We start from the raw sequence: 27,500 nt of genomic DNA, 5'->3' as shown, positions 1-27,500 counted from the left end.
GATTCGCGGTTGAGAAGACGGGTTGTTCGCCTCTGCATTGATGAAGAGCTGCGGCAAGCAGCCCCCAGTGTTCCTCTCCTCTCCTCCCCCATCGACAGGAGCAGAGGCCAGGGGGAGACTGCTATAGAAGTCACCTTCTGACGACGACAACACGCGAGAAGAGACAATAAAGCACACACACACACTCATGTTTTTAATGGAAATCGGGTTTGTGTGGAGGTTGTCACGTTGTGCGCCAGTGGTCCTGCCAACATGGCCGGATTCATCCCAGTACTTAGGGACAGAGGGTGGCTGCTGGTGGGGCTTAATGCATAGCTTTAGATCTCTCTCTCTGTCTCCCTCCCTCTCTCTCTCTCTCTCTCTCTCTCTCTCTCTCTCTCTCTCTGCGTGTTGTTGTTTGGCTGGGATGTTTGCGTGGGTTGTTTGGCTATTTCTCAGAGACCAAGATGTGTGCTATAATAAACCCCGGCGGATCTCAGATTTCATGTGTGTATGCCGTGTTCGCCACAGCCTACTGACTAACACCTTGGCTCTCCCCCCATACGACAGAGAGGACCGCGGTAACGGAGAGAGCACCCTGGGACCCGGAGATATCTGGTTCAGACCCCTGGCTAGGGACTAGAAGGACAGCGGTATGGACAGAGGACACCGGTTGTCAACACATACATACAAAAAAAACGAACAAGCAGACGGTTTCTCTCGTTTGACGTCAGGCTTCATTCATCAGCCTATAGGAGGACACAGCTGGCGCAAAGATGCCCAATCCAGATGCCAGATTGCATACAGTATGATCGTATATCAATCAATATCCTACATCTCGGGGTAACATTGGGTCATTTACAGAACACATGATGTGTCGTTTCACAATGTCATGGAAGACACGTCAGCAGTGGATGTGTTGGATTCCCAAGCCCAGTCTAATGTGACCCATCTGGGCTGAGATCGGCTGATACCAACACCATCCTCCTACCACCGGAGCCCCCCACCGCTGACCCGTTCAGCCTCCATCATCCCACTACTCACATTTCTCTGTCAGCCTCAGTTTCTCCTCGAAATCATTCCCGAGCTCCTTATAATCCATGTTTGTGTGTTCGGGCAGTGAGTCTCAGTCCCGTTCCCTCGCTGTCATTCCTCAGAGCCGACGCACAGGAGATGAAACTCCCGCTGCAGCAACACGCCCTCTGGAGATCCCACCGGGAGCCGGGTGAAAATGAGGTAAAAGATAAGAAATATAGAAGTCCGGGGTTAGGAAAAAACAAAAAGGAGGCAGGCCAGATGAGATACGTGTCGTGGTGGTCAGCGGACACGGTGTCAAACGGCCTGTGAGCAGCCGGCCAGTGACTGAGGAGACGGAGAGTGGATCCAGACTGGGAGCAGGGAGGAGTGTTGCCAGATTGGGCCAGAGATTCCGCCCAATCTGGCTACAGCGCGCTGCAGCAAGGGTTTGGCGGGATTACTGGCTCAATCTGGCAACACTGGCAGGGAGGGACAACCCCGCTGCGTCCGGACCGTGCCATCTTTTTGGGGAAAATTGTAGAAAAATGCAGCAACTCCACGGAAGTTTATAGTAGATACCGAGTAAAGTGCGCACTTTTGGCGTCAAAGGCGTGTTAGTTTGAGTTTGATTGTTATGGGGGGATGGTGATGTATTGTGCTAAAGACTGTTTGTAATAGGAGAGTCTGGTGATAGTGAATGGTAGAATCCGTCAGGGTCCTCAACTCTGTGCTACTTATTTAGTTGGCAGTAAAAGTTAGACCTGCGGGCGTTTCACATGCATACGCGTCGGCGTAATTACGAATGCAATTAACTTAGAATGGACTGTTCCAATTATTTATTTATTTATTTTAAAAGTTGTGACTCAAGTGCCATATTGCATACAGTCTCTTAAACCATAGTCACAGAGAAAAGACCCCCGGTATTAATTTGCTATTATAGGCAATTATATTTGATAATAATAAGGTATGATATGGGTGTATGGTGGTGATAACCATATGCATAAATAATAAACAAAAAAAGTATACTGAAACAGCCAAATATTAACCCGATCCGTTACTCTTACTAATAGTAATATGTTAAGGGATCAGAATATATTAATTTAAATTATCTCCTAGATGCATGCATCTATTTAAAATAAAAAATAATAGATGCACTCTATTATATATGTAGCTATATCCATCAGTTAAGTAGGCCATGAGTGTCTCACCATGCATCTACGTATGTACTGACTGGTTATGATAACCGAGGTGGGGGATTGTGGGGTAATCAATGAGTGAATCGCCCTTACAGAGGTTCACTCTTTCACTCATTCTTTTATTAAATGTTTTGAAAGACATAAACACACACACATTCATGCACACACACACACATCATTATATATTGGCCTATATGTATATATGTATATATGTATATATATATATATATATATATATATATATATATATATATATATATATATATATATATATATATATATATATATATATATATTGTCCACCAAATTAAACAATTTACAACTTAAGTTTTGACAACGCTGGGTTTGAAAACAGGTCACCATTGCCTCCAACCGCTGCAGTTACACAACAGAGATGTCAGACTGGGCCAGAAGTGCTGCATAACTGTTGGGTTTCTGTGGAAATCGTTCATAATAAGGATAACTCGGTATTACTGAGTTTACGCAACACTTTGATTCACCACAATCCCTCCCATTCACCACTCTTATCTACGAGCGATCAATAAAGACACTTACTGTGCTCGTTATGACGATATCAGAGCGATGATGACGCCACATGGAGAAACTGATCTGCCCCCTCCGGCTATGACCCTAGACTCTGACTACCCCCCACCCCGCCCCCCTCCCTCTCTCACACCACCTTCCCCCCTACCTCCCCCCGGGCCATCTATTTATATTACCAACGATATGACTTTGCTTTCCGCAGAACTTAGATCTTGAACCTGAGAGAAGGACAGCCCTTCTCTGATCTGGTTCACATACTAAGCATTCAACCATAGTTATTCATATTATTTAACGGTGTACATAAGAAAAATACGCAGGTTTGTAGCTTTGAATGCTTGTACTTGTTTTACTGTGTGTATCATGTTACCAGTCTGAGAATTTCATAGCATCATCGAAATTTTCATTCATTCATTTATTATTTCGATTTTCATTTCACTGTATACTTAAGTTGACAAATGAAACTCTGGAATCTTGAATCTAACTGTCAGAGTCTTTAACGCATCCATTACAAATAAAAGTCAGAACCAATGAACCACTGCACCCATGTAGTAGGGACCCCAGAGATAGCCTCCCTCTTGGCTACTGACCCTCAGGTAAAATCAGGTAAACATCCCCTTATACGTCTAACCCTACCAAAAACGAGCGACCTTTACTTTGAATTTGAGATCTCTCTTTAAGTGATTTTTGTCGTGCTACAGTTCTGGTTGTTACATTTTGTGTTGACTATAACGACTAATGAATACTTCTTCGTCGTCTGCAGCCAGTGGGCCCAGTCAAACCACACACAGACTCCAGTCTGCATCCCTCTAATCTTAAGACAAAGAGCTACCTAAACACCACCTCCTTTGGGGGGCACTGTCCCAACTCGTCTTCCCTCGCTGTCTGATCTCAGTGCTCAGAAGGCACCGCCGTTAAACCACAGAGGTATGCATCTGTAGACAGTGCCCCCCCCCGCTGTCGAAGCACCCACACCACCAGAATCCCAGTGCAACTACACCCAAAAGTCCCCCGTCAACGGTTGGCGGTAACACGGCTAGCCTGCTTCTTGTTCTTCTGTGCTTCTGTGTAAAACATTCTCAAACAAAAAACAATCTAAAACCTACTTTTTGGGGGTTTTGGCTATCATTTTGAGGGATTGACTCAAACACAATTAAATACACCTCTGAAATGTGATTCAGTTATAGATTGTTTTATATTTTAAGTCGTTTGAACGAAAAGCGCCACACAGACAAAGTTTTACAGCTCAGTCCAGACCCCACCACCACACCCTAAAACCCATCTCCGTGTGACTTCCCCTGAACCTGGTACAGATTACAACAAGACAAAGCGAACTTCCATTTTATCCAAACTGCCGACGAGCCGAAACACCCTCTCGACTCCCTGCTCTCTCGGTAAATGACCCAAATAAACAATGGCGTGGGATTTTCCAGGGCGCATCATTAGCAGAGGATTCTTCTAAGCAGTCACACTCTTTATATATCCTCAGCTGCCGCAGTGTGGGAGCGGAGCTGTGGCAGTTGCTGCCGCATGGAGCTCCAGGAACGTCCAGAGCAGGCTTTAATGAACAGACCCAGCCACCACTGACCTCTGAAGGGCGGAGGACGACGGGCTCCACAGCACCTGAGCCACCCACAGACGACCTGGTTTATGGTGATGTTTAAATTTTAGTGGGCAGAAGCGTGTCTCATCGGACCTGTTGAGCGCTAACGAAATACCAGTGGCAGTAGTTTGTGAATGACATGCTAGTCGTAGGGGGCAGGATGATCTAGTGGTTTAGGGTTCAGAAGGTTCTGGGTTCGAACCCCCTTATCCTAAGGCTACCTGGAGGCATCCTTGAGCAAGAGGCCTAAATGCCATCTGCTTATATTTGCATGCATAAAATCACTGAAACTTACGCTGGATAAAGTAGCCTGCTAAATGATTTTATGCTACGCTTATGAATCGCAAATCATAATACAATGTAATTGACCAACCATGTCGTTCATTAATGACAAACTAAACATTGGAGACAGCTGCTCTAGTCACATGCGTGGGCCATTTACTGTGATTACAATGGGTCATATAGCACGAAACGGAGCGAGCATGCCCTGGACTTGAGCCAAGCTCTGCCCCGTGATGGCAGATGATTCCATCTGTGATTTGGGTTCAGCTCTCCCCCCAGCCACGCACATGGTTCACATACGCCGTCACCAACCGTACCCCGGCTCTCGTCCCTGGCAGTTGGCATGGCTGTGTCACCTCCGAGCTCTCAGCTGTTGCCGTGGGGCTGGATATCGGTGACAGCGGCAACAGTTGCCAGGGAACGGCAAAAACAGTTGCCAGGGACCACAGTGTCTGCTATGACAATCTGAAGTCGGGTTGATCGACGTTTTCGTCTGATTTGGAAAACCCGGAGAACCTTATGGAATCTATAGATCTATGGAATATATACATTTATATATTTATTGGGTTATGTGTATTATATATTAGTTATTGAGGCTTTATAAAGACTCAATATATGGGACTATATATATATAAATATATATTTGTTCTTTAAGATTTATAAAGGTGGGAAGCATTATATAAAACATTGTTCAGTAAACTAGTTAAATATCCTCCTCAGACCATTCTCAAAATACAATTCTATATCAATGACCTCATCCTGTCGTCAAATAATTTGACAGTGAAATAAGCGTTTGCCTTTGTTTATTTTTCTAAAAACCAATGCGTCAGGACGTACAGAATACGGAGCATGTCCGGAACGTCGCCTTACGGTACACTATTAATACGCACCATGTGGTGCGTCTGTGTGCGGGATGTGCGTGAATGCCTCCGTATGCGAGAGATGTGACAACACGAACGGAGACTCCACAGAACACATGTCCACAGATTCAGGGTCTTTACACGGGATTCCAGATCTTGGGGTTGTACAAAAACGACTTCTTTGATAACTTCTGCGGTTCGTAATAACCTGGAAGAAACAAGACAGCAAGATGAATCAAATGTATTTTCATGAATATATGAATACTGATAGTTATACGACTAAGTCAAACGTAAGTCAAAAGGCTGGGGGAAGATTAAAGTGTAGAATTGCTCAAACGATATTTTAAAAAACCCTGCTATTGTACACTGGAACAGGCCAGTGACCAAACACTGAATTACACAGTGGCTATGATCTAACATATTTATCAATCTTCAGCTTTGCACTCTCCGCACATTTACTATTCAGTCATTCAGCTTCTTATCCTTGATTCAGACCCAGATCAATAAGGAGCAGGTAGGGGGGAGGGCATCATGCTCTAGTCTGCCCACAGGTTAGACTGCAGACATCTTGGATCTCACTCAGTACGTGGCTGGGTGTGAAACACCTGGACCACTACACTACCTTCCAACCCCCTCAGACACCTCTGAAGACCGTAGTACAGTATAGTACAGTGTAGTACAGTAGAGTACAGTACAGTATAATACAGTACAGTACAGTATAGTACAGAACAGTATAGTACAGTACAGTATAGTACAGTACAGTACAGTATAATACAGTACAGTATAGTATAGTACAGTATAGTACAGTATAATACAGTATAATACAGTACAGTTTAGTACAGTACAGTATAGCACAGTACAGTATAATACAGTATAATACAGTACAGTACAGTATAGTACAGTATAATACAGTACAGTACAGTATAATACAGTACAGTATAATACAGTACAGTACAGTACAGTACAGTACAGCCCTGAGCTGAAGCCAGCCTCTAGTGGCGGTCTCTGTACCTGGGCCCGGCCCGGCCTGGGTGGCCCTTCCCTCCTGCGGACTGCGCCGGGTCTCCGAGAGGAAGGCCGCTGTGGACCCGGGGTGCCTGGAGGGGCCCTCGTAGTCCACCAGGTCATACTGACCCGGACCGGGGTAGGCCGGGCCCTTGGGAACCAACCGGGCGGGCCTGGCCATCACCAGGACCTTTCTCCTCCTGGGGAGGCAGGTGGAGGAGTCAACGCTTGAACTATTATTAAATATGTACTTAATATTAATTATATACATGAATATAAATGATAAAACACAATTTTGTCATTTGTTACATTGACACTACGTTCTGTAATTCAGCAGGTAGGTCATTAAGGAGCAGGTAGGTGCCAGGAAATCTTGCTCAAGGATGCCTATAGATACGTGTACATTGGGGATCGTACCCAGAACCTTTCAGCTGGGAGTCAAACACCCACAGTGGGAGTCACGTCAACATACTCCCCACTTTCATGTCAGTGTAAATCTTTAGACACAATCTAATCCAAAGAAAGGATATTCTGTACTCTGTCGCCGGACAGGATGTAGCCGAAATGTTCCGGGTTCAATCCCCAACACCCGCAGTCTGTGATAAAGTGTAGTCAGACTCACAGCAGGGTGGGTTTCCTCGAGGGGTCCGGAGTGTGGTGGAGGTTGTAGGCCCCAGGACCCGGAACCCGGTGATCCACCTGAGCTGGGAACCGGGAGGACTTGGATTTGAACGAAGACATGGCGCCTCTCGGGCTGTTCTGGGTCACAGTGCAGCCGACCTGGTAGTGGCCTGGGAAGGCAGTCAGAAGAGGCTTCAAAATGAAATGCTAAGTGCTATGGACTCTGAAATATTGAGAGAGTGGGATGCCTACATGGGGATGGGAGGTTTGGGTTGATGGCCAAACTACAACGTTTGGTTTTGGAGAGAAAAGTAGAGGAGCCCTTTGACTGGAAGCTTCCACCAGGATGGCCACAAGATACCTAAAAATATTGACAAAACGCCGTAAGATAATATAAATTCAATCCAGAAATCTTTGCTTGGACTTGTATAAAACAGGATGCAACATACATTGAGAATTAACCTCAATGAACTAGTGTTCCTAATAATGTTTTGAAGGAGAACTAGTATAAAAATCAAACAACGTATACAAAATATTTAAATTAATATAAATCAATATAAATGTCTGCTGCGCTCTACAGTTTGTTCCTTCGTATTATCTAATTAAAGTTTTAACAAAGAGAAACGGTCTACACCATATATTCCTGTGTACAGTCCCATGGTCTTCCTTCAAGAGGTCAGGACCCCCTCCCACAGGAGAGCCGGGGTGCTTGGAGCCGAAGCCCACCCACGTACATGGTACTGATCTGGGCCTGGTGTTCTGAACTTGGGCCCCAGCACTGGGACCGCCACCGGGGCTCTGAAGGCCCGGGAGAACCCCCGTCCGAAGCTGTGCCTGGCGATCGCGGAGGACTGCAGGTTGTAGGAGTCGGGGCCGGGGAGGCCTCTCTTGTGGTGGCGGGGGGCTCTGGGGACCTGGGGGGAAGGGGCCGACGTTCAAGCATCAAATTCGTCCTGTTTACATTTACATTCAGGGCATTTAGCCGATGCTTTTATCTAAAAAAAAAAAATGAAAGAAAGAGAAACAATATATCGCTGTCGGTACAGTAAGGATGTTCACAGAACCAAGTGCCGAGCGCTAACGATCCCATTTGATTCTCGAGGTTAACCCATTCCCCGTACACAACAAAGAGTACTAACTAGTCATCTGCGCATTAATGAACGACAAGAAGAGATCATCAATAACCAAATATATGAATGTGAGGCCTCCTCTATGGTGAGACACGTACCAAATAACAGTGCAAGGAACAAAATATACATCATATAAGATGGTACTGAATTAACCTCAGATGGGACATTTAGGTACAAATAAAAAGGCAACGCAACAAAATGAGAAATGCGAGCACACACACACAGTGTTACTTGTGCTGCACTAGTTATAAACCTCCATTTATTTTTGCACTACTACTCCTAGGGCTGACATCAAGGAGCAGGTAGGAGTTAATCCCTTAATGACCACAGGTTCTGGGTCAAACCCCTGTCTATCTGTAGAGGCCCGTGTCAACATCCTGCTCCTCAGCGACTCTAAATACATCCCCCGGTAGTCGCTCTGGATAGATGCGTCGGCGACGACGAGGCAGTAATTAGCTAATGGACTTGATGAGGTCGTGTGGCTGGATGAGGAGGGCGAGAGAGACCTTGGACGGGAAGCTGGCGGTGCCCTTCTTAGAGAAGGAAGGGCTGAAGGTCTCCGCCGAGGGGAGGGGGCAGTAGGATCCTGGCCCTGGGTTCTCGTTCTGAAAGTACACCCGTGACAGCATAATGAATCTGTCTGTCTGTCCGTTTACACTGTAAATGGACAGATACTCAACGTAATGAAAATGAGTACTATCATGTTGAGTATCCGTCCATTTACACTGTAAACGAGCAGATACTCTACATAATACAAATTTCTCCATTATGTTTATTATAAGTATCAGTATTATTAGTATGTTCTACGGTTCACTGTACATTTTACAGTGAATAAGTGGCAAGGAGTTTCCTACCAGGGTGTCCAGTGAGAACCTCTTGGACTGGGAGGAGAATCCCTTCTTCTCCTCATTGTCGACCACCACCGTTTGGTACTTGGATGGGATCGAACACGTGTAACCTTCAATGCTACGGACTATTTGAAGGTCAATAGTGTTAATTAGGAGGCGTTTTAACCCATGTGATTATTGTTTTTTTTACAGCAGCTATAGGAAACTCACCATCAGATTTTCCTGTGCATACTTTGCCCATGGTTTACTGTGAAAACATGCAGAAATCGTCAGATTAAATCCATCTTGTGTACTAAAGCCCTATTTAAAATAGAAATTAGCAAAGGTACAAATCCAATTTGACAAAACTATACCTACACATTAAAAAACAAAGACACAAACCTCCCTCTATCATTGCAACAGTTGAGGCGACCACGGCACACAGACCCAACACAACCGTTTCTACAACCCAATATGTTGCTATGACGACTCCAACACCCACCTTATAGCGCTGAGGGACTACTCAGTACTGCGGGATCAGCGGCGAATCTGGAAACAGGGGGCCGCGCCTCGGGTTGTCCTTTAGCGCCCCCCGGCGGTGAACGCACCACCGCGCTACTACTTTCGGCGGGGCCCGTGTTGTTTCTCTCAGAGTGGCTCTCTAGTATTCATCATGGCGATGCATGCGAAGGCAACTCCACCACAGATCCCCGACACTCGTCGGGAGCTGGCGGAACTGGTGAAAAGGAAACAAGAACTCGCCGTATGTTGGTTTTATTTAATCTCCAAGGACTAGGTTTTGGTCACACCGGCGGGCTTTAGGGAGAAAAGTTGTCGGGTTTCTGGCGCGCAGGTCGCTAGGCCCCCGCGGACTGCTAAGCTAAGCTACATTTGAACCCATTGGCATTGGTTAGCGTGAGCTGTCGGCTAAATAACACTGTCCGGGTGAGCGATGCTAGATGCTAATGCGAATTAGCATTTAACATAAGCTATTTATACCAAAAAGGTTGAGAGAATGCATGCGGATTTCAGTGTTCCCAGTCCATCCGAGCGCTCCTCGTCACGTAGTTTTAAGTGTGCCTGGAGGAAAGTTGTTAGATTCATCCGAAATGGTGTGAAACGTTATGACTATATAGGCGTTATATGTCTTAATGTAGCCTGCGTGAGGAGCCGGTTCTCTGGTGCTTTGGCTGACTAGTGTAAACTATTGACATATTCTGTTTTCATATGAAGGAGACGTTAGTGAACTTGGAAAGACAGATCTATGCCTTCGAGGGCAGCTACCTAGAAGACACCCAGATGTATGGCAACATCATCAGAGGATGGGACAGATACCTCACCAACCAAAAGTAAGTCATCGTCATCATATACTCGCCTGGTACCATCGGTGATTAGGGAATGCAATGACTCTTCAGCTCTGTTTTCAATGTGTGTTTCTGAGCTTCATTTTAAATGCCTGATTTATTATATATCCATAGTCTATTGATGAACTGTAGAGTATGGATCAAATGTTTTAGTATTTGTCTAAAAGCTTGAGAATCAACGTTTTATCCAGTTGTTATCATATAGCCTGTTTTAACCTAACTGAGCAGTATCAAAGAGGTATTATTTTTTGCTAATGAATAACGTATATATGTATAATAAAGCATGACGTGATTCACACGTAAACACATATTTTGTGAATGTGTGACTAATGCTGGAGGCCTTCATGTGAAAACTAAACGGTATGCCTTCTTTTCCTCCCGAAACAGGAATTCAAATAGTAAAACCGACAGACGAAATCGGAAATTTAAAGAAGCAGAGCGTTTGTTCAGCAAGTCGTCAGTTACGTCGGTAGCGGTGAGTCCCCGTCGATTCCTTTATGGTCCTTGCACCGAAATGGAACCAGATTCTAATTCTGACTTCCTTGGCGTTCGTTGTCATTCTGGAACCTTCCAAGACGACCACCTAACGCCGTCTCTCTTTGACCCAACAGGCAGTGTGCGCGCTCGGGGGAATACCCGATCACATGAACGAGAAACGTGAGTTCGCCGCGCGATATCCACAAGGAAATTCTGTCATCCATGGCTGTTGGGGGTAGTGTTTATGATGGTGTTGGGGATGTTAGCGGTGGTGTTGTAGTAGTATTAGTAGTAGTAGTGGTGGAGGTAGTGTTGGTGGTAGTAGTGGTGGAGGTAATGTTGGTGGTATTATTAGCGGTGGTGTTGTAGTATTAGTAGTAGTAGTGGTGGAGGTAGTGTTGGTGGTAGTAGTGGTGGAGGTAATGTTGGTGGTATTATTAGCGGTGGTGTTGTAGTAGTATTAGTTGTAGTAGTGGTGGAGGTAACGTTGGTGGTATTATTAGTCTTAGTGGAGGTTATATCGGTGGAAGTTGTGATTGGAGAAGCAGTGTTGGCCGTTACAGATTAATGTTGGTGAAGCGGGTGATGGTGGTAGGGTTGGTAATGGGTGTGGTGGAGGTGGTTGTAGTATCCGTAGTCATGGTGGTAGATCCGGTGTTGGGTGGTGCTAGTGACGAGATAAAGATGAAGCCAGCGGTCTGGTCTTCATCACCGCTGACGTTCTCTCTCCTCGGCTCCCCAGGAGAACCGGGCAGCGGGACGGAGAGCGACGCCTCGCCGGACCTCCAGAACCAGGAGAACGAGCCCAGCCAGGAGGACACGGAGGACGGGGACGGGGCCCTGCAGGACCTCAAGCCCCAGAAGGCCGCCTCCTCCTCCTCCACGGGCAGTCACCACGGCAACCACAAGAAGAGGAAGAACAAGAACCGGCACAGGTACGGCCGCCGCCGTTGCGTCACGGCCCGGCGCGTCTCCCTTCCCACGGGTTTCCTTCGGCCACTAACGAGTTTAATCACAAAAGCGTAAATAATTATATTTTAAAAAGTAACAACATTGATCTTAACACATATCCTGTCCATCACAGAAACCAGGTAAAAACCTGGGGTTCTGTTAAGACACTTGGTGTCTAAAGAAAAACACTAGTTTAAACATTAGTTATCCTACACTGTAGATTTAATACTGCCGTGGTATTTACTTCTACCCTTAATCTAAACCGCCACAATACTGTTGGCTGATGTCATGCAGGCAGGTTGTATTCTGTGTCAGGTCATTGTTGACGCTCGATAACCGTGTGGGTACTGACCGGACGGATGGGGGCTATCTCCTGTGCTAACCACCACAGGGGTTTACTAACACCAGTGCTCTCTCCCTCCTCCTCCTAATGCCGCTCCCAGTCCTTCTGCAATGTTTGATTATGACTTTGAGTAAGTCTGACTTCGACTTCCTGTTCCTGTGGCATTTGACATCCTGCCTGCTGCCAACCTCATGCCCATCTCTTTCTTCCTCTTCCTGCCGCTTCTAATTTGTTTTCATTCCGTTTGGATGTTTTCACCATTAGACGGAGCCCGCTGGTTCTCCAGTCTGACTGCATGCCCACCACCGCTGTGACGCACGCACACACACACACACACACACACACACACACACACACACACACACACACACACACACACACACACACACACACACCTCTATAACCGCCTTGCATCCGTTTGGTGCGCTTTGGTTTCTCATGCTCATATCCTACTGAGTTTAAGTTTTTTTAACTTTCTTTCTTATCACTCCGTTCGGTAAACTCCTCTTCCGAATCAAACCTCATCTCTCTGCTGGCGTTGAAATTGTTGACTGTCACTGTTTGTTTGAATGCAAACATATGCTGTTTGGTTTCTCTGAGCTTCCGCCATCGAAAATAAACTGCCTCTCTGTTCATCGCCGTGGTTACTGTCAGGAAGTTCTCGGCTTCTCCCAGGGGACTAATTGTATACTTCTTTTTGCTTTTGTCGCAGGTTCGACATGAAGGTGAACAAGAAACCACGAGCGGTAAGTAGTGTTGGTCACAGCGGCCATCTTGTTGTTTATTTCCGTTACAAGTTTGCTTTTAAGGTGGCATATCATACCACCAGGTGTGAGTTTGCTTAGCCGTTACAAGCAGATTTGAAAATCTGCCTCTTCTGAAATCACAAGTGGGCGTGTCCACCTAGATGTGTGCTGGATAGATCAGTCTACCAGCCTAGCCAGTGGACTGTAGCAAACTTTGCTCAACTACCCAAGACCCATCTAGGTGGACGCGCACACTTGTGTTGTCAGAAGAGGCCGATTTTCAAGACGGCTTTTAACGGCTAATCACACTCACACTTGGTGGTATAATATTGTACCGTTTAAGATTCAAAGTTCGTTAACATTATGGAGAACATTGTCATCGCCAAAAGCACAGAAAGCTAAATAAGGTACAACCGAGATACAAAATAATAATTGTACAAATCTCTTCCCATCAGGACTTCTCCACCTGATGGTCTGGATCAACTGGACCGGGCGCGGGGAACAAGAAGACTTAATAGTGACTCTTTCTGGACTATTGTCGGCTCTCTCTGCGCCTTTTGGTGGTTGTCCACTTTTGTTTTCGTCCCGTTTTATTTCTGCCTGTATCATGTGTAGTTCTTAAACCATTCCCCCTTGTTTGCTTCCCTTTTTCCATGGTTCTGTGATGAATGCCTTTACCTACTAATAAAAGCTGTGTGACCTATTCGAGCTCAGCCAGGGCTACTTGAAGTGGAGCGCTCAACTACGTCATATTGTATAGTGTTAAAAATCAACATATTTATTATCCCAGTCTCATGTTTCCCCAGTGTAACAAAAGCAATTATTTCGGTTAGCATTTCGTAGTCTTAGCGTTATACCTCCTTCTGACGAGAGCTTCTTTTATTCCACAAACTTCTTTTTCATAAAAATTGTAATAAAAGATCAAGATATCACTTTGTCACGGTGTTCTTACGAGGGTGAAACGATCGACTTCTTACGATGTGTGTATAGTAGGACAGTGGTTCTCGAATTGGGGTACTCACAACGCCAGGGGAGGACGGACGGACGGACACACACACACACACACACACACAACGCCAGGGGAGGGCACTGGTGTTGTGCATCTTTTGTGGGGAGAAATTAGCCAACCATTGCATGAAGCACAGGCCCATGTTTCTCACCAAATTGTATTCATTTACACCCTTTTAATGTAAAGTTTACACTGCCAAATAGAATGCACACATTATGTCATGTTACATTATAAATGTTTTGTGCCGTTGAAAAAGTTTTACAACCACTGGTTTAGGAGGCTTGTAACGGCTAAACACACTCACACCTGTCGGTGTAACATGTCACCTTTAATCCAAAGCTATAACAGTGGATTCAGAGGTGGTCCATTATTGAGCCTGTTGCACTTAAGTCCCCTACAAATGGACCTTGAGGATTCAGAGCTTTGTGTTGTTGCATGGCGGCGACCTGTGCTTCAAACCAGGGTTTTCTAAACCCGGTCATATCGCTGACATGAGTGGTATGTGGGGCCACAGTGTGATTTAATTGCACTGGAGGGGGGTGGGGTCATATATCTGTCTTTGGTCACCATTCCCATTCTAACAGGAGGATTATGTTGCAGTGCCTGCAGGTGCAATGTCTCTTGCATAGTTTCGTTATCCATCTGTAATTCCTGTGTTGTGTTATTTGTGTGGCAGGAAGGGTGTAGACTCCACAAACACTATACTGTCGAGGGTGTATCCCTGAGCCCTAACTGCTCATTAAATGCATTCCGCTATGAAGTCGCTTTGGATAAAAGCGTCTGCTAAAATAGTAAATGGTTAAATGAACTGGTTATAAGAAGAACTTCCCTGGTGTATCTGGCATGCAATACTAAAGCTTTTTACTAGATGGTGCTATAGTTGGAAGCATAGTTAATCACGTCTCAACAGGCCGAGATACACTATGGTTAAGACTAGTTCAACCTTCCGTTTATTCATGTTTAGATCATATCACATCACTAAAACGTTCTATGCTATAAATATTCCCAAATGCACTCATGCAGTATAGGTTTTTGACATTTAATGGTGCGCATTGTCGACACGGACGGAGCCAGACACTGACATACACGAACCGCTATCAAAACAGATCTGAAGGAAAGATCTTTAAGGACCCATTACTAAGGGAACACATTCCTCATGTGTGCGTGTTCCACACAGAGTTAAGCTCAAAATGATATACCTTGCATATGGAAGCAGCAGACTACTCTCAACAGTTCCTCTGGAAGAATGCTGTCCTATATGTTATCTGTCTGGGCTACAAAGTCGCAAAGTGAATGATGTGATTGTCTCCTTGCTCTTCTCCCTATAAAGATTTAAAGCATATTTGTGATTATTCGTGGACAAACTTGGATTCATTAGGACACTCGCATTAGATCAGGGATTCCCAAAGATTTTTGTTTGGACCGGCCATAGTCAAAATATTTTGGAGGACCGGTAAATTTGAATGCCTTGATTTTAAGATAAATCATTTTTAAACAAAGGGTGTGGCTGCTTTTCAAGATGGTTTGTTTGTCATATTCACAACAATCAAAACAACAACAAGGCTCCCTTCAACAATACAATTATATAAAATATTTTTTTATAAGAGAAACTCAAGAAAAGTCACCTGAGACTTCAATAAACAGAAAAGTAGTGCAAAGACAGTGCATTTACAGTGGTTTAATTGCATATTGATCGATTTTATGTATATGTGTTCGAGGAAATAACATGACTCATATAGCCTAAGTTATAAAATATGACAACGGGCCTTGAAATAGTTTGGGAATAGTTGCGTTAGATGACTAAGTACGCTCACCAGCGTTTGAGTCGGGAATCTGTGCAGCTCGGATTTCTCATGTTAACTCAATGACTCACATGAACCCCTCCGTTTTACGGGGCAGCAAACTCATGGCCGGCTACGTCATCTAACCGAGCAGGAAATTATTTATTTAATGATCCCCAGGAATCGTGTGTGTGGTTTCAGAAAACCATTCAGTCGGGAGTTCCTAGTTCGCCCATTTCCATTCCTCAATGGTAATTATAAGTTATTACAGTTGAAAGTACACAGTAATAATCACACAGCCCAATTGGGGCTGTAAGAATATTTTCATTGCCAAGTCATACTCATGTTTGTCATAGTTTTGTAGTCTGCAGCTTTGTGACTTGGCGGGTAGCATAGCCCAGGTTAAATGAATGTTGTTCTAACTAAGGGGTTTATTAACAGGGTAATGGATAAATTGGAGCAGGATGCAGCTGGCGCAACGAGCCATAGTTCATGTGTTCATCTCTGGAAATAGGCCAAATACAAACGCAAATAGTAAACAAATGTGGAGATAACTGCAGACCATGTTGGGGGCATCTGGTTGGTTGTTCATTCATTTCTCAGAGTTTCCCCAGCTGTAACTGTCACTTCTCAGAGGCTTTTATGTGGAAAGGAAACCACGACGACGTCAAGTTGTGAGTAGTACTCCCTTCACCACTCCTTCCCTCACACTCTTTCTGTGTGTCGCTCTCACTCTCTCTTTCCCTCATCCCCTCCTCTATCTCTCCCTCTTCATATCCCTCCCCCCTCACTCTCTCCCCCTCTCTCTCTCCCTAACCCCCCCCCCCCTCTCTCTCTCTCTCTCTCTCCCTCCCTCCCCCCTGGGAACATGTGACTGCTCTTTTACATTGCCTCACACGAGGTCAAGCATCTCATGGCCGAGTCATGGGAAACATCCAAAACAAAACAACAACACCAAGCATCCTTTTTATACTCTTCAGATCAGTGCCGGCTCGTGATCTGCTTCTTTTGACCAAAATCAAAACACATGTGCTTAAAAAGGCCTGCTGGCTCCAATCATTTCAGGCCAAGACGCACAACACGATGAAGGACGGAAAGCTAAAGAGTGACAGCCACCACTTTCAGGAGGAAATGTTACGTATTCATTGAAGATATATTTATAAATTCATGTTCAAATATTAGTCTGCCTTTCACTGAATAGTAGACCACCAGTCAGGTGGTTTATTCAATCAGTAAAAGACAGACAGATATTTCTGGCTTCCTGGCTTTATCCTTGGATTTACACTTAAAGGTCTGTGTGGATCTGTGAGCGATGGGTAAGCGTGGGTACCGGCTATTTCTCAGTGTCCAGGACAGGTTTTTCATGCCCTTTCGGGATATAAATTGCCGGTTGATTTTGGACCGGAGTTCAACGAACACATGATTGCTCCTGGCTTTTCTGTTTCTTCTCCGTGACAGGAACGCAATCTTTAGTATAAACAAGATCCGACCGATTCAGCAGTCAGGGTTCAGAACTGTAAACATTTACGCAGATTACGTAAGTAATAATCGTGACAGGTCTCCTTTTAGAGATTACCGCGGGAGAACCATTTTAGGAAGCGGATGGCCTCGGATTGGTATGCACTGTGAGTACTGTAGTCATGTATGTCAAACGGACAACGTTAAAAGATAACCGATATTTGGGTTGGGCTAAAAGGGGACTGCATGTGTCACGGTTTTGTGTGCTCGGATAAATCATTCTGTCTGGAAAATATAATCTTCGCCGATGCAACTCATCATGCACTGCATACATGCGTGTGTTTGAATGTTAAACATTGTAATTATAAGCCTGTTTAGCTTTACTGCTGGTTTGGTCTCGACAGGGCCATGTACATGAAGTCCTGAGGGGATGTAAACTAGGACGCATGCGCACACGCACACGCGCACACACACGCACACACGCACACACACACACACACACACACACACACATACATTGGAACCTCCAAAAATCTTTCACAAATTTCTAAATGAATTAGATGATTCAAGACCTAAACTGTGATCATGTCTCTAGATGGCTTGTTTTTATGAGTGGCTGGAAAAGCCGGTTGGTTTCGTTTTGGTTGAGAGACGCAGAGACGTCCCAGTGTGTCTTTAAGATTCAAAAAATAAATAAAGCAGTATTTACACTTTGTTGAAGATAATAACATACGTAGGTTACATTAACATATAGCTACGAACAAATAAACGACATCAAAATATACTCAATAAATGATCTAAATTAAAATAGAGCCACAGCAAATCATTGTTCTTGCTGTTTGTGTAAGCAGTTTGTACATCAGAATGCATCATGGGAGTTTACGAGGCGATCCATTTCAACATGCACCCTTATCTGGGCTAATCTAAACATTGTTTTGCCTTGTCCCAATTGATTCACGCTGTGGCAGTTGAATGAATGCAAATACGATTAAGTCGTAAACATTCCTACTTTCCCTAATTAAAAAAACGGCAGGGGTCATTTCAATGTGACGTCCAGATGTACATGCCCTATGACCGAAAACATGTACAGTATATCAAGCTATTTCTTTCCAATCGTCTCGCATTTTTGCAATGCTTTTGGATAAAGGTGTGTGCATACTTGCCATAAGCGGACAATGAGAGCTTTCAACAAGCTCCATTGGCGACTATGCTGGCTGGTGATGGGCGACACACCACACGTGTTAACGTGCCTGTCATTTTGTAGCGTGAACGGGATTTTCGGACGAGTGGAGCAGTGAGCAGGGATTAAAACATGTTTTACTGGTGGGGTATGAACACCTTTCACGTTAGAAATTGTATTTTTAACAATTAACAATGTCCTTAATTTAGGTTTATGTGGAGAGTTCAGAATCACCCTTACCTGCCTTCAGTTCTTCAACTCCTGACGCGAGTGTCACGAGTCACGACTCACGTGACGGCTCAAACTCTGTTTATAATAATAATCATAAGCATAACGATTTAGTGGTTTATTGTTCCAAGGCTACACATTTGATGCCTTGCCTTGTTTAAAAATAATAATATAATAATAACACTTGTCACAACCTGTTCAAATGTAACATTTTATTTGAGGAAACCAATGAACTCATACTGTATGTTTCATTATATAGTGTATAGTTTATTCCTTCTCTATAGTGTAAAAATGTTAAAATAACGGTCCTGCATCATGCAAATATTAAAAATACTTTAAAACATGCTTGGAGGTTTGACCAAAACAAATGAATGTTCAAAGTTGACAGGGCGGGGAAACATAAAACGTATGTATTATACACCAGAGTGCACGAAGCGAATGCAGCATTCAAATGTTAAGCCAGGCTGCAGTTAATAATGTGCATAATAAACATAACCGTACTCAGAGAACACGCAGTGCATATTTATTTAGTATCTATCATCGCAGGAGGGAGGAGGAGGGTGGGGCTCGGGGGGCGGGTCTCCCTCCCCCATTGGCCGTTGGAAGTGTCACTCATTCGTCGCTGTTGCAGTCCGAGCAGAGGATCTGGTCTCTGTCGGGGAAGAAGCCGGCGCCCACCAGCGACACGCTGCAGCGGGAGCACTTGAAGCAGGGCTGGTGCCACTGGCGCTCCTGGAAGGACACGTACTTCCCATCGCCGAACCCTGGGGGAGACAGGACACAGGGTGAGGGGGGAGACAGGACACAGGGGGAGGGAGGGAGACAGGACACAGGGTGAGGTGGAGGGGGAGACACAGGACACAGGGTGAGGTGGGGGGGGGGAGACACAGGACACAGGGTGAGGTGGGGGTGTTGAGACACAGGACACAGGGGGAGGGGGGGAGACAGGACACAGGGTGAGTTGGGGGGAGACAGGACACAGGGTGAGGTGGGGGGGAGACACAGGACACAGGGGGAGGGGGGAGACAGGACACAGGGTGAGGTGGGGAGACACAGGGGGAGATGGGGGGGAGACACAGGACACAGGGTGAGGTGGGGGGGAGACAGGACACAGGGTGAGGTGGGGGGGAGACACAGGACACAGGGTGAGGTGGGGGGAGACAGGACACAGGGTGAGGTGGGGGGGAGACAGGACACAGGGGGTGGGGGGGAGACAGAGGACACAGGGTGAGGTGGGGGGAGACACAGGACACAGGGGGAGGGGGGGGAGACAGGACACAGGGTGAGGTGGGGGAGACACAGGACACAGGGGGAGGGGGGGAGACACAGGACACAGGGTGAGGGGGGGAGACAGGACACAGGGTGAGGTGGGGGGGAGAAACAGGACACAGGGGGAGGGGGGGAGACAGGACACAGGGTGAGGTGGGGGGAGACAGGACACAGGGTGAGGTGGGGGGGGGAGACACAGGACACAGGGGGAGGGGGGGAGACAGGACACAGGGTGAGGGGGGGAGACAGGACACAGGGTGAGGTGGGGGGAGACAGGACACAGGGTGAGGTGGAGGGGAGACAGGACACAGTGGGAGGGGGGGGAGACAGGACACAGGGTGAGGTGGGGGGAGACAGGACACAGGGGGAGGGGGGGAGACAGGACACAGGGTGAGGTGGGGGGGAGACACAGGACACAGGGGGAGGGGGGGAGACAGGACACAGGGTGAGGTGGGGGGAGACAGGACACAGGGTGAGGTGGGGGGAGACAGGACACAGGGGGAGGGGGGGAGACACAGGACACAGGGGGAGGGGGGGAGACAGGACACAGGGTGAGGTGGGGGGGAGACACAGGACACAGGGGGAGGGGGGGAGACAGGACACAGGGTGAGGTGGGGGGAGACAGGACACAGGGGGAGGGGGGGAGACAGGACACAGGGTGAGGTGGGGGGAGACAGGACACAGGGTGAGGTGGGGGGAGACAGGACACAGGGGGAGGGGGGGAGACACAGGACACAGGGTGAGGTGGGGGGAGACAGGACACAGGGGGAGGGGGGGAGACAGGACACAGGGTGAGGTGGGGGGAGACAGGACACAGGGGGAGGGGGGGAGACAGGACACAGGGTGAGGTGGGGGGAGACAGGACACAGGGGGAGGGGGGGAGACAGGACACAGGGTGAGGTGGGGGGGAGACACAGGACACAGGGTGAGGTGGGGGGAGACAGGACACAGGGTGAGGTGGGGGGGAGACACAGGACACAGGGGGAGGGGGAGACACAGGACACAGGGGGAGGGGGGGGAGACACAGGACACAGGGGGAGGGGGGGAGACAGGACACAGGGTGAGGTGGGGGGAGACACAGGACACAGGGTGAGGGGGGGAGACAGGACACAGGATGAGGTGGGGGGGAGACACAGGACACAGGGTGAGGTGGGGGGGAGACACAGGACACAGGGTGAGGTGGGGGGGAGACAGGACACAGGGGGAGGGGGGGAGACAGGACACAGGGTGAGGTGGGGGGGAGACAGGACACAGGGTGAGGTGGGGGGGGGGAGACACAGGACACAGGGGGAGGGGGGGAGACAGGACACAGGGTGAGGTGGGGGGGAGACACAGGACACAGGGGGAGGGGGGGAGACAGGACACAGGGTGAGGTGGGGGGGAGACACAGGACACAGGGGGAGGGGGGGAGACAGGACACAGGGTGAGGTGGGGGGAGACAGGACACAGGGTGAGGGGGGGGGGAGACACAGGACACAGGGGGAGGGGGGGAGACAGGACACAGGGTGAGGTGGGGGGGAGACACAGGACACAGGGGGAGGGGGGGAGACAGGACACAGGGTGAGGTGGGGGGAGACAGGACACAGGGTGAGGTGGGGGGGAGACAGGACACAGGGTGAGAGGGGGGGAGACACAGGACACAGGGGGAGGGGGGGAGACAGGACACAGGGTGAGGTGGGGGGGAGACACAGGACACAGGGGGAGGGGGGGAGACAGGACACAGGGTGAGGTGGGGGGAGACAGGACACAGGGTGAGATGGGGGGGGAGACACAGGACACAGGGGGAGGGGGGGAGACAGGACACAGGGTGAGGTGGGGGGGAGACAGGACACAGGGGATGGGGGGGAGACACAGGACACAGGGTGAGGTGGGGGGAGACACAGGACACAGGGGGAGGGGGGGGGAGACAGGACACAGGGTGAGGTGGGGGAGACAGGACACAGGGTGAGGTGGGGGGGGGAGACACAGGACACAGGGGGAGGGGGGGAGACAGGACACAGGGTGAGGGGGGGAGACAGGACACAGGGTGAGGTGGGGGGAGACAGGACACAGGGTGAGGTGGAGGGGAGACAGGACACAGTGGGAGGGTGGGGAGACAGGACACAGGGTGAGGTGGGGGGAGACAGGACACAGGGGGAGGGGGGGAGACAGGACACAGGGTGAGGTGGGGGGGAGACACAGGACACAGGGGGAGGGGGGGAGACAGGACACAGGGTGAGGTGGGGGGAGACAGGACACAGGGTGAGGTGGGGGGAGACAGGACACAGGGGGAGGGGGGGAGACACAGGACACAGGGGCAGGGGGGGAGACAGGACACAGGGTGAGGTGGGGGGGAGACACAGGACACAGGGGGAGGGGGGGAGACAGGACACAGGGTGAGGTGGGGGGAGACAGGACACAGGGGGAGGGGGGGAGACAGGACACAGGGTGAGGTGGGGGGAGACAGGACACAGGGTGAGGTGGGGGGAGACAGGACACAGGGGGAGGGGGGAGACACAGGACACAGGGTGAGGTGGGGGGAGACAGGACACAGGGGGAGGGGGGGAGACAGGACACAGGGTGAGGTGGGGGGGAGACACAGGACACAGGGGGAGGGGGGGAGACAGGACACAGGGTGAGGTGGGGGGGAGACACAGGACACAGGGGGAGGGGGGGAGACAGGACACAGGGTGAGGTGGGGGGAGACAGGACACAGGGGGAGGGGGGGAGACAGGACACAGGGTGAGGTGGGGGGGAGACACAGGACACAGGGGGAGGTGGGGGGGAGACAGGACACAGGGGGAGGGGGGAGACACAGGACACAGGGTGAGGTGGGGGGAGACAGGACACAGGGGGAGGGGGGGAGACAGGACACAGGGTGAGGTGGGGGGGAGACACAGGACACAGGGGGAGGGGGGGAGACAGGACACAGGGTGAGGTGGGGGGGAGACACAGGACACAGGGGGAGGGGGGGAGACAGGACACAGGGTGAGGTGGGGGGAGACAGGACACAGGGGGAGGGGGGGAGACAGGACACAGGGTGAGGTGGGGGGGAGACACAGGACACAGGGGGAGGTGGGGGGGAGACAGGACACAGGGTGAGGTGGGGGGAGACAGGACACAGGGTGAGGTGGGGGGGAGACACAGGACACAGGGGGAGGGGGAGACACAGGACACAGGGTGAGGTGGGGGGGAGACACAGGACACAGGGGGAGGGGGGGAGACAGGACACAGGGTGAGGTGGGAGGGGGAGACACAGGACACAGGGGGAGGGGGGGGGAGACACAGGACACAGGGGGAGGGGGGGAGACAGGACACAGGGTGAGGTGGGGGGGAGACACAGGACACAGGGGGAGGGGGGGAGACAGGACACAGGGTGAGGTGGGGGGGGGGAGACACAGGACACAGGGGGAGGGGGGGAGACAGGACACAGGGTGAGGTGGGGGGAGACACAGGACACAGGGTGAGGTGGGGGGGAGACACAGGACACAGGGTGAGGTGGGGGGGAGACAGGACACAGGGGGAGGGGGGGAGACAGGACACAGGGTGAGGTGGGGGGGAGACAGGACACAGGGTGAGGTGGGGGGGGGGAGACACAGGACACAGGGGGAGGGGGGGAGACACAGGACACAGGGGGAGGGGGGGAGACAGGACACAGGGTGAGGTGGGGGGGAGACACAGGACACAGGGGGAGGGGGGGAGACAGGACACAGGGTGAGGTGGGGGGAGACAGGACACAGGGTGAGGTGGGGGGGAGACACAGGACACAGGGGGAGGGGGGGAGACAGGACACAGGGTGAGGTGGGGGGGAGACACAGGACACAGGGGGAGGGGGGGAGACAGGACACAGGGTGAGGTGGGGGGGGGGGAGACACAGGGGGAGGGGGGGAGACAGGACACAGGGTGAGGTGGGGGGGGGGAGACACAGGACACAGGGGGAGGGGGGGAGACAGGACACAGGGTGAGGTGGGGGGGAGACACAGGACACAGGGTGAGGTGGGGGGGAGACACAGGACACAGGGGGAGGGGGGGAGACAGGACACAGGGGGAGGGGGGGAGACAGGACACAGGGTGAGGTGGGGGGGAGACAGGACACAGGGTGAGGTGGGGGGGAGACACAGGACACAGGGTGAGGTGGGGGGGAGACACAGGACACAGGGTGAGGTGGGGGGGAGACAGGACACAGGGTGAGGTGGGGGGGAGACACAGGACACAGGGTGAGGTGGGGGGGAGACAGGACACAGGGTGAGGTGGGGGGGAGACACAGAACACAGGGGGAGGGGGGGAGACAGGACACAGGGTGAGGTGGGAGGAGACACAGGACACAGGGTGAGGTGGGGGGGAGACAGGACACAGGGTGAGGTGGGGGGGAGACACAGGACACAGGGTGAGGTGGGGGGGAGACACAGGGTGAGGTGGGGGGGAGACACAGGACACAGGGGGAGAGGGGGTGGGGGAGAGACAAGCACCAGGATGGGGGAGACACATCAGGAGGGGGGAGACACATCAGGATGGGGGAGACACATCAGGATGGGGGAGACACATCAGCAGTTTGGGAGACACAAGACACAGGGTGAGGGGGAGGTGGGGGAGAGACAGAGGTGGGGGAGACACGTCAGTGGTGGGGGAGACACGTCAGTGGTGGGGGAGACACAGACACAGGGTCAGGGGGAGGTGGGGGAGAGACAGACGCCACGGTCAGCAGTGATGGGGGAGACACATCGGCGGAGGGGGAGACACATCAGTGTAGGGGGAGGGGGGCTGGTACAGGTATGGGCAGAATACAATTTGATACCCAGATGAATAAAGCAGTATTTAATCCCTCTAAAGCAGCGTTATTTTCATACATGGGTCGTTATCCAAAATAGATAGATAGATAAACAGATAACAACTTTATTAATCCCCCGGAGAGGAATTTCCTTTGTCACAACAGCCCAGACAAAATGGGTCGTGACCCAGTAGGAGGGTGGGTTGCGGCCTGACCCTAACAACGCACCGAACTCAAGCATCCAGGCACAACTCTGAACGCACTAGGATTGGTCGCCCTGGGACCCTTTTCATAAAGGATAGTGTCGTTTTTTAGGAGGTTGATGATTCTCTGCTATGAGGTTCTGGGTTCAAACAACGTGTACACAGCCTACCTGTCCGCATCCTTCAGCACAATGGCTCTTACTCCCCCCCCAGGACATGTATCTAAAACGAATCCACCATCAGTCACTTTGGATAAAAGCCATGACTGACTTAATAGTACTAGTACATCTAGTACCTTGTGTTAAAGAACAACACCAAATGTTTCTCTCGCCTACTCGGTCGAGCTGAATGAATTAAAGCTGTGTGCAGCACAAACCTCCAGTATGTTACAATTTACTACAATGACATCATCTCCGTGGGGATAATTACCATGGCTTTATAAATAACGCTATCATAGTAGGAATGTGTGCTCCCTAATCCAACGAGGGGGAGTACTGGCTGTTTGAAGCGTAGCACTGGCGTTATCGTCGTGGCTGCAGGCTATACAGCTCTCCAGCTAGCGCTAGCTCTCCCCTCCTCTTGTGCTGGCATGCAGTGCTTTTTATCACAAGCCGTCTCCACTGGGATAAGACCGGGACCGGTTTGGGTTGGGGTGGTCGATGCCGACTCTGTGTCGTCATGTTCCTTTGTAATCCCTTTCTGTCTTTGTTTATTCTTGTTTTTATTTGTTTTGCTGCTGCACCATCTGTGGTTGTTCTGCTACAGGCCTGTGACTTTATATTGATGTGAACTACATACAAACGTTCCCCAATTCGCACATATGTTGAGTGTTTGTATGGTTTTTGGATTTGGCGGTTCTTGTGTTCTTCTACGCTCCTCTTTTAGCTTGGTGCGTCCTGCTGAGGTTGAACACCATGTTCACACGGTGAACACACAAACCTTTCCCCGTTTCATTAAACATGGAAGCATGTCGATTTTCGCTTGTGGAAGTGGGTCAGTAGGTTAGCCTGGACTTCTGTCATAAAATACGTACAGTGTGTCTTCAAGTTTATGTTTATGCGCCTCTTAGTTCTTTTTGTGAATGAGTATGGTCAATGGACTGCATTTATAAAGGACTTTTCTAACCACTCAAAGCTCTTTACAATATGGTCCTCGCATTCACCCACTCAGACACACACACACACACACACACACACACACACACCGACAGTGGTGTCAGCCCGCTCGTCAGGAGCAGATAGGGAGAGGTGTCTTTGCTCAGGGACACCTCCACACTGAGCTTGACGGAGCCGGGGATCGAACTGGCAACCTTCCGGTTACCAGCCGACCTGCTCTACCTGCTGAGCCAAATGCCGCTGCCGCCCCGCGTCAGTGACTTCCACCGACTGGTGAACCTCCAGACGGTACCATTCCACGAAACGTACTATCTCCGTGTGCGTCGGCGGACCGTACCTGTGATGGCCGTGTTGCAGCCGGCACACTTCTGTGCGTAGAGCGTGCTGAAGCACTTGACGCAGTAGGGGCTGTCCCCCTGAGAGGTGAAGGGCTGGCCGGCCAGCGGGGTCTTGCACCCCGTGCACACGAAGCACTCTTTATGCCACACCTCGTCCTGGTAGGTCACGCCCCCTTTGGCCAGGGCCTGTCCAATCAGAGAGACAGAGAGAGAGAGAGAGACTGTAACGGATATGACGTTGTGCAGGACGTGAGATCGTAGGGCAGTTTAACGGGACACTATCACAGGGGTAACACGACATCATCGTGGATTTGAACGCAGAGCAGATGTCGCATCACACTGTTACTGTAACCGTAGCAGACATCGCTGCGGTCCCGGCATCGTGAGAGAGAGTTAGCTATAACGGCCATGACGTACGCTAGACGTTAGACATCATTTTGGACAACTTAGTACTTTCTCACAGATCAACTGTCGATAAATTACTAAAAGGTTTAGGTACCAAGAAACTGCCATCAGATCTCCTGACCCAATACCACCACAGCCTCAGAGACCTCTCAGGAGAGCTGGTGCTGGGAGAACTGGCTGTTCCCTGCCTTAAGCTTCCAGGCCGCTCCAATCTCCGAACAGATTGGCCGTAGGGCTGAGATTTGAACGCTGACTACTTTCATACCAGAGCTATCTAAGAACTTCCTGTGGACCGCTGCTTCTCAGAGCAGTGAGCCCACTGATTCAGATGGACTTCGAACACTGTGTGATTTAAAAAAAAAGCGTCTTGGCTGAGAGTTTTAGGAAACAGTGGGGGTGTGGTACCCCATGGTTACGACCCATGCCAACTTTACGATACTTTTTTTAGTACCATCGTTGTGTAACTAAGTGTTATAATAAGCGATGTGGTTGTAGTATTTTTACTCCTTTGCCTGTTTGCTTTTATGGTTTTCACTCTATGTGTTTATGCTTGCTTGCTTTTATTGGCTTAATCGTTTGTTTTCAGTGCTCCTCGCAATTTGGGTCGCCTTTGCGTATGACATGTGAGACATAAATACATTGAACATACCTTGCCTATCAGTCATACATATGACGGACATGACATCACATTATCACAGCTAAAAATGACATCATAACAGATACATGACACATGACATACTGTTTGTATCTCTATCTATAGCAGCACTTTGAGTCAGAGTCCCCACTCTCTCCCCCTCTCCCCCCTCTCTCTCTCTCTCTCTCTCCC

The 27,500-nt window shown here is 49.5% G+C and overlaps 4 protein-coding genes across 4 annotated transcripts in view; 1 reads left to right on the top strand and 3 right to left on the bottom strand.

Moving 5' to 3' along the window:
• LOC307084631 (uncharacterized protein) overlaps positions 1–1,340 on the bottom strand; it is a 46,295-nt gene extending 44,955 nt beyond the window's left edge. The window contains 1 exon segment of the mRNA XM_079749093.1: positions 1,024–1,340. Coding sequence (XP_079605219.1) covers positions 1,024–1,081 — 58 coding nt within the window. The 5' untranslated portion in view covers positions 1,082–1,340.
• Positions 1,341–5,460: 4,120 nt separating this feature from the next.
• stpg1 (sperm-tail PG-rich repeat containing 1) lies at positions 5,461–9,692 on the bottom strand. The gene is made up of 9 exons (XM_079749156.1): positions 9,563–9,692; positions 9,292–9,328; positions 9,088–9,206; positions 8,740–8,838; positions 7,838–8,017; positions 7,356–7,464; positions 7,105–7,273; positions 6,489–6,682; positions 5,461–5,685 (listed from the first exon to the last, which is right to left on the bottom strand). The coding sequence occupies exons 2-9, from the start codon at positions 9,320–9,322 to the stop codon at positions 5,615–5,617; spliced, it is 972 nt and encodes a 323-aa protein (XP_079605282.1). The 5' UTR covers positions 9,323–9,328; positions 9,563–9,692; the 3' UTR covers positions 5,461–5,614.
• Positions 9,593–13,852, top strand: meaf6 (MYST/Esa1-associated factor 6). The gene is made up of 7 exons (XM_079749157.1): positions 9,593–9,823; positions 10,294–10,409; positions 10,812–10,899; positions 11,036–11,081; positions 11,644–11,836; positions 12,908–12,941; positions 13,397–13,852. The coding sequence occupies exons 1-7, from the start codon at positions 9,734–9,736 to the stop codon at positions 13,409–13,411; spliced, it is 582 nt and encodes a 193-aa protein (XP_079605283.1). The 5' UTR covers positions 9,593–9,733; the 3' UTR covers positions 13,412–13,852.
• Positions 13,853–18,868: 5,016 nt separating this feature from the next.
• Positions 18,869–27,097, bottom strand: LOC307084839 (four and a half LIM domains protein 3-like; the record flags this gene model as incomplete). Its single annotated transcript, XM_079749342.1, has 3 exons — positions 18,869–19,361; positions 26,269–26,455; positions 27,080–27,097. 3 exons carry the CDS (start codon positions 27,095–27,097, stop codon positions 19,210–19,212), a joined length of 357 nt encoding a protein of 118 aa, XP_079605468.1. The 3' UTR covers positions 18,869–19,209.
• Positions 27,098–27,500: the final 403 nt, after the last annotated feature.

This window comes from Pollachius pollachius (assembly GCF_949987615.1).
Source record: "Pollachius pollachius genome assembly, chromosome: 13".
Taxonomy (NCBI): Eukaryota; Metazoa; Chordata; class Actinopteri; order Gadiformes; family Gadidae; genus Pollachius; species Pollachius pollachius.
The sequence above is the reverse complement of the archived record's forward strand: the minus strand, read 5'-3'. Positions and strand labels throughout refer to the sequence as shown.

Coding starts and splice junctions, on each gene's coding strand:
- stpg1 (XM_079749156.1), bottom strand. CDS start 9,322: ATGGGCAAAGTATGCACAGGAAAATCTGATG. Junction 9,207..9,291: donor ATGCACAGGAAAATCTGATG/GTGAGTTTCCTA, acceptor ACCTTCAAATAG/TCCGTAGCATTGAAGGTTAC. Junction 8,018..8,739: donor CCGCCAGCTTCCCGTCCAAG/GTCTCTCTCGCC, acceptor CCTTCCCCCCAG/GTCCCCAGAGCCCCCCGCCA.
- meaf6 (XM_079749157.1), top strand. CDS start 9,734: ATGGCGATGCATGCGAAGGCAACTCCACCACAGATCCCCGACACTCGT. Junction 9,824..10,293: donor AAAGGAAACAAGAACTCGCC/GTATGTTGGTTT, acceptor TTTCATATGAAG/GAGACGTTAGTGAACTTGGA. Junction 11,837..12,907: donor AAGAACAAGAACCGGCACAG/GTACGGCCGCCG, acceptor CTTTTGTCGCAG/GTTCGACATGAAGGTGAACA.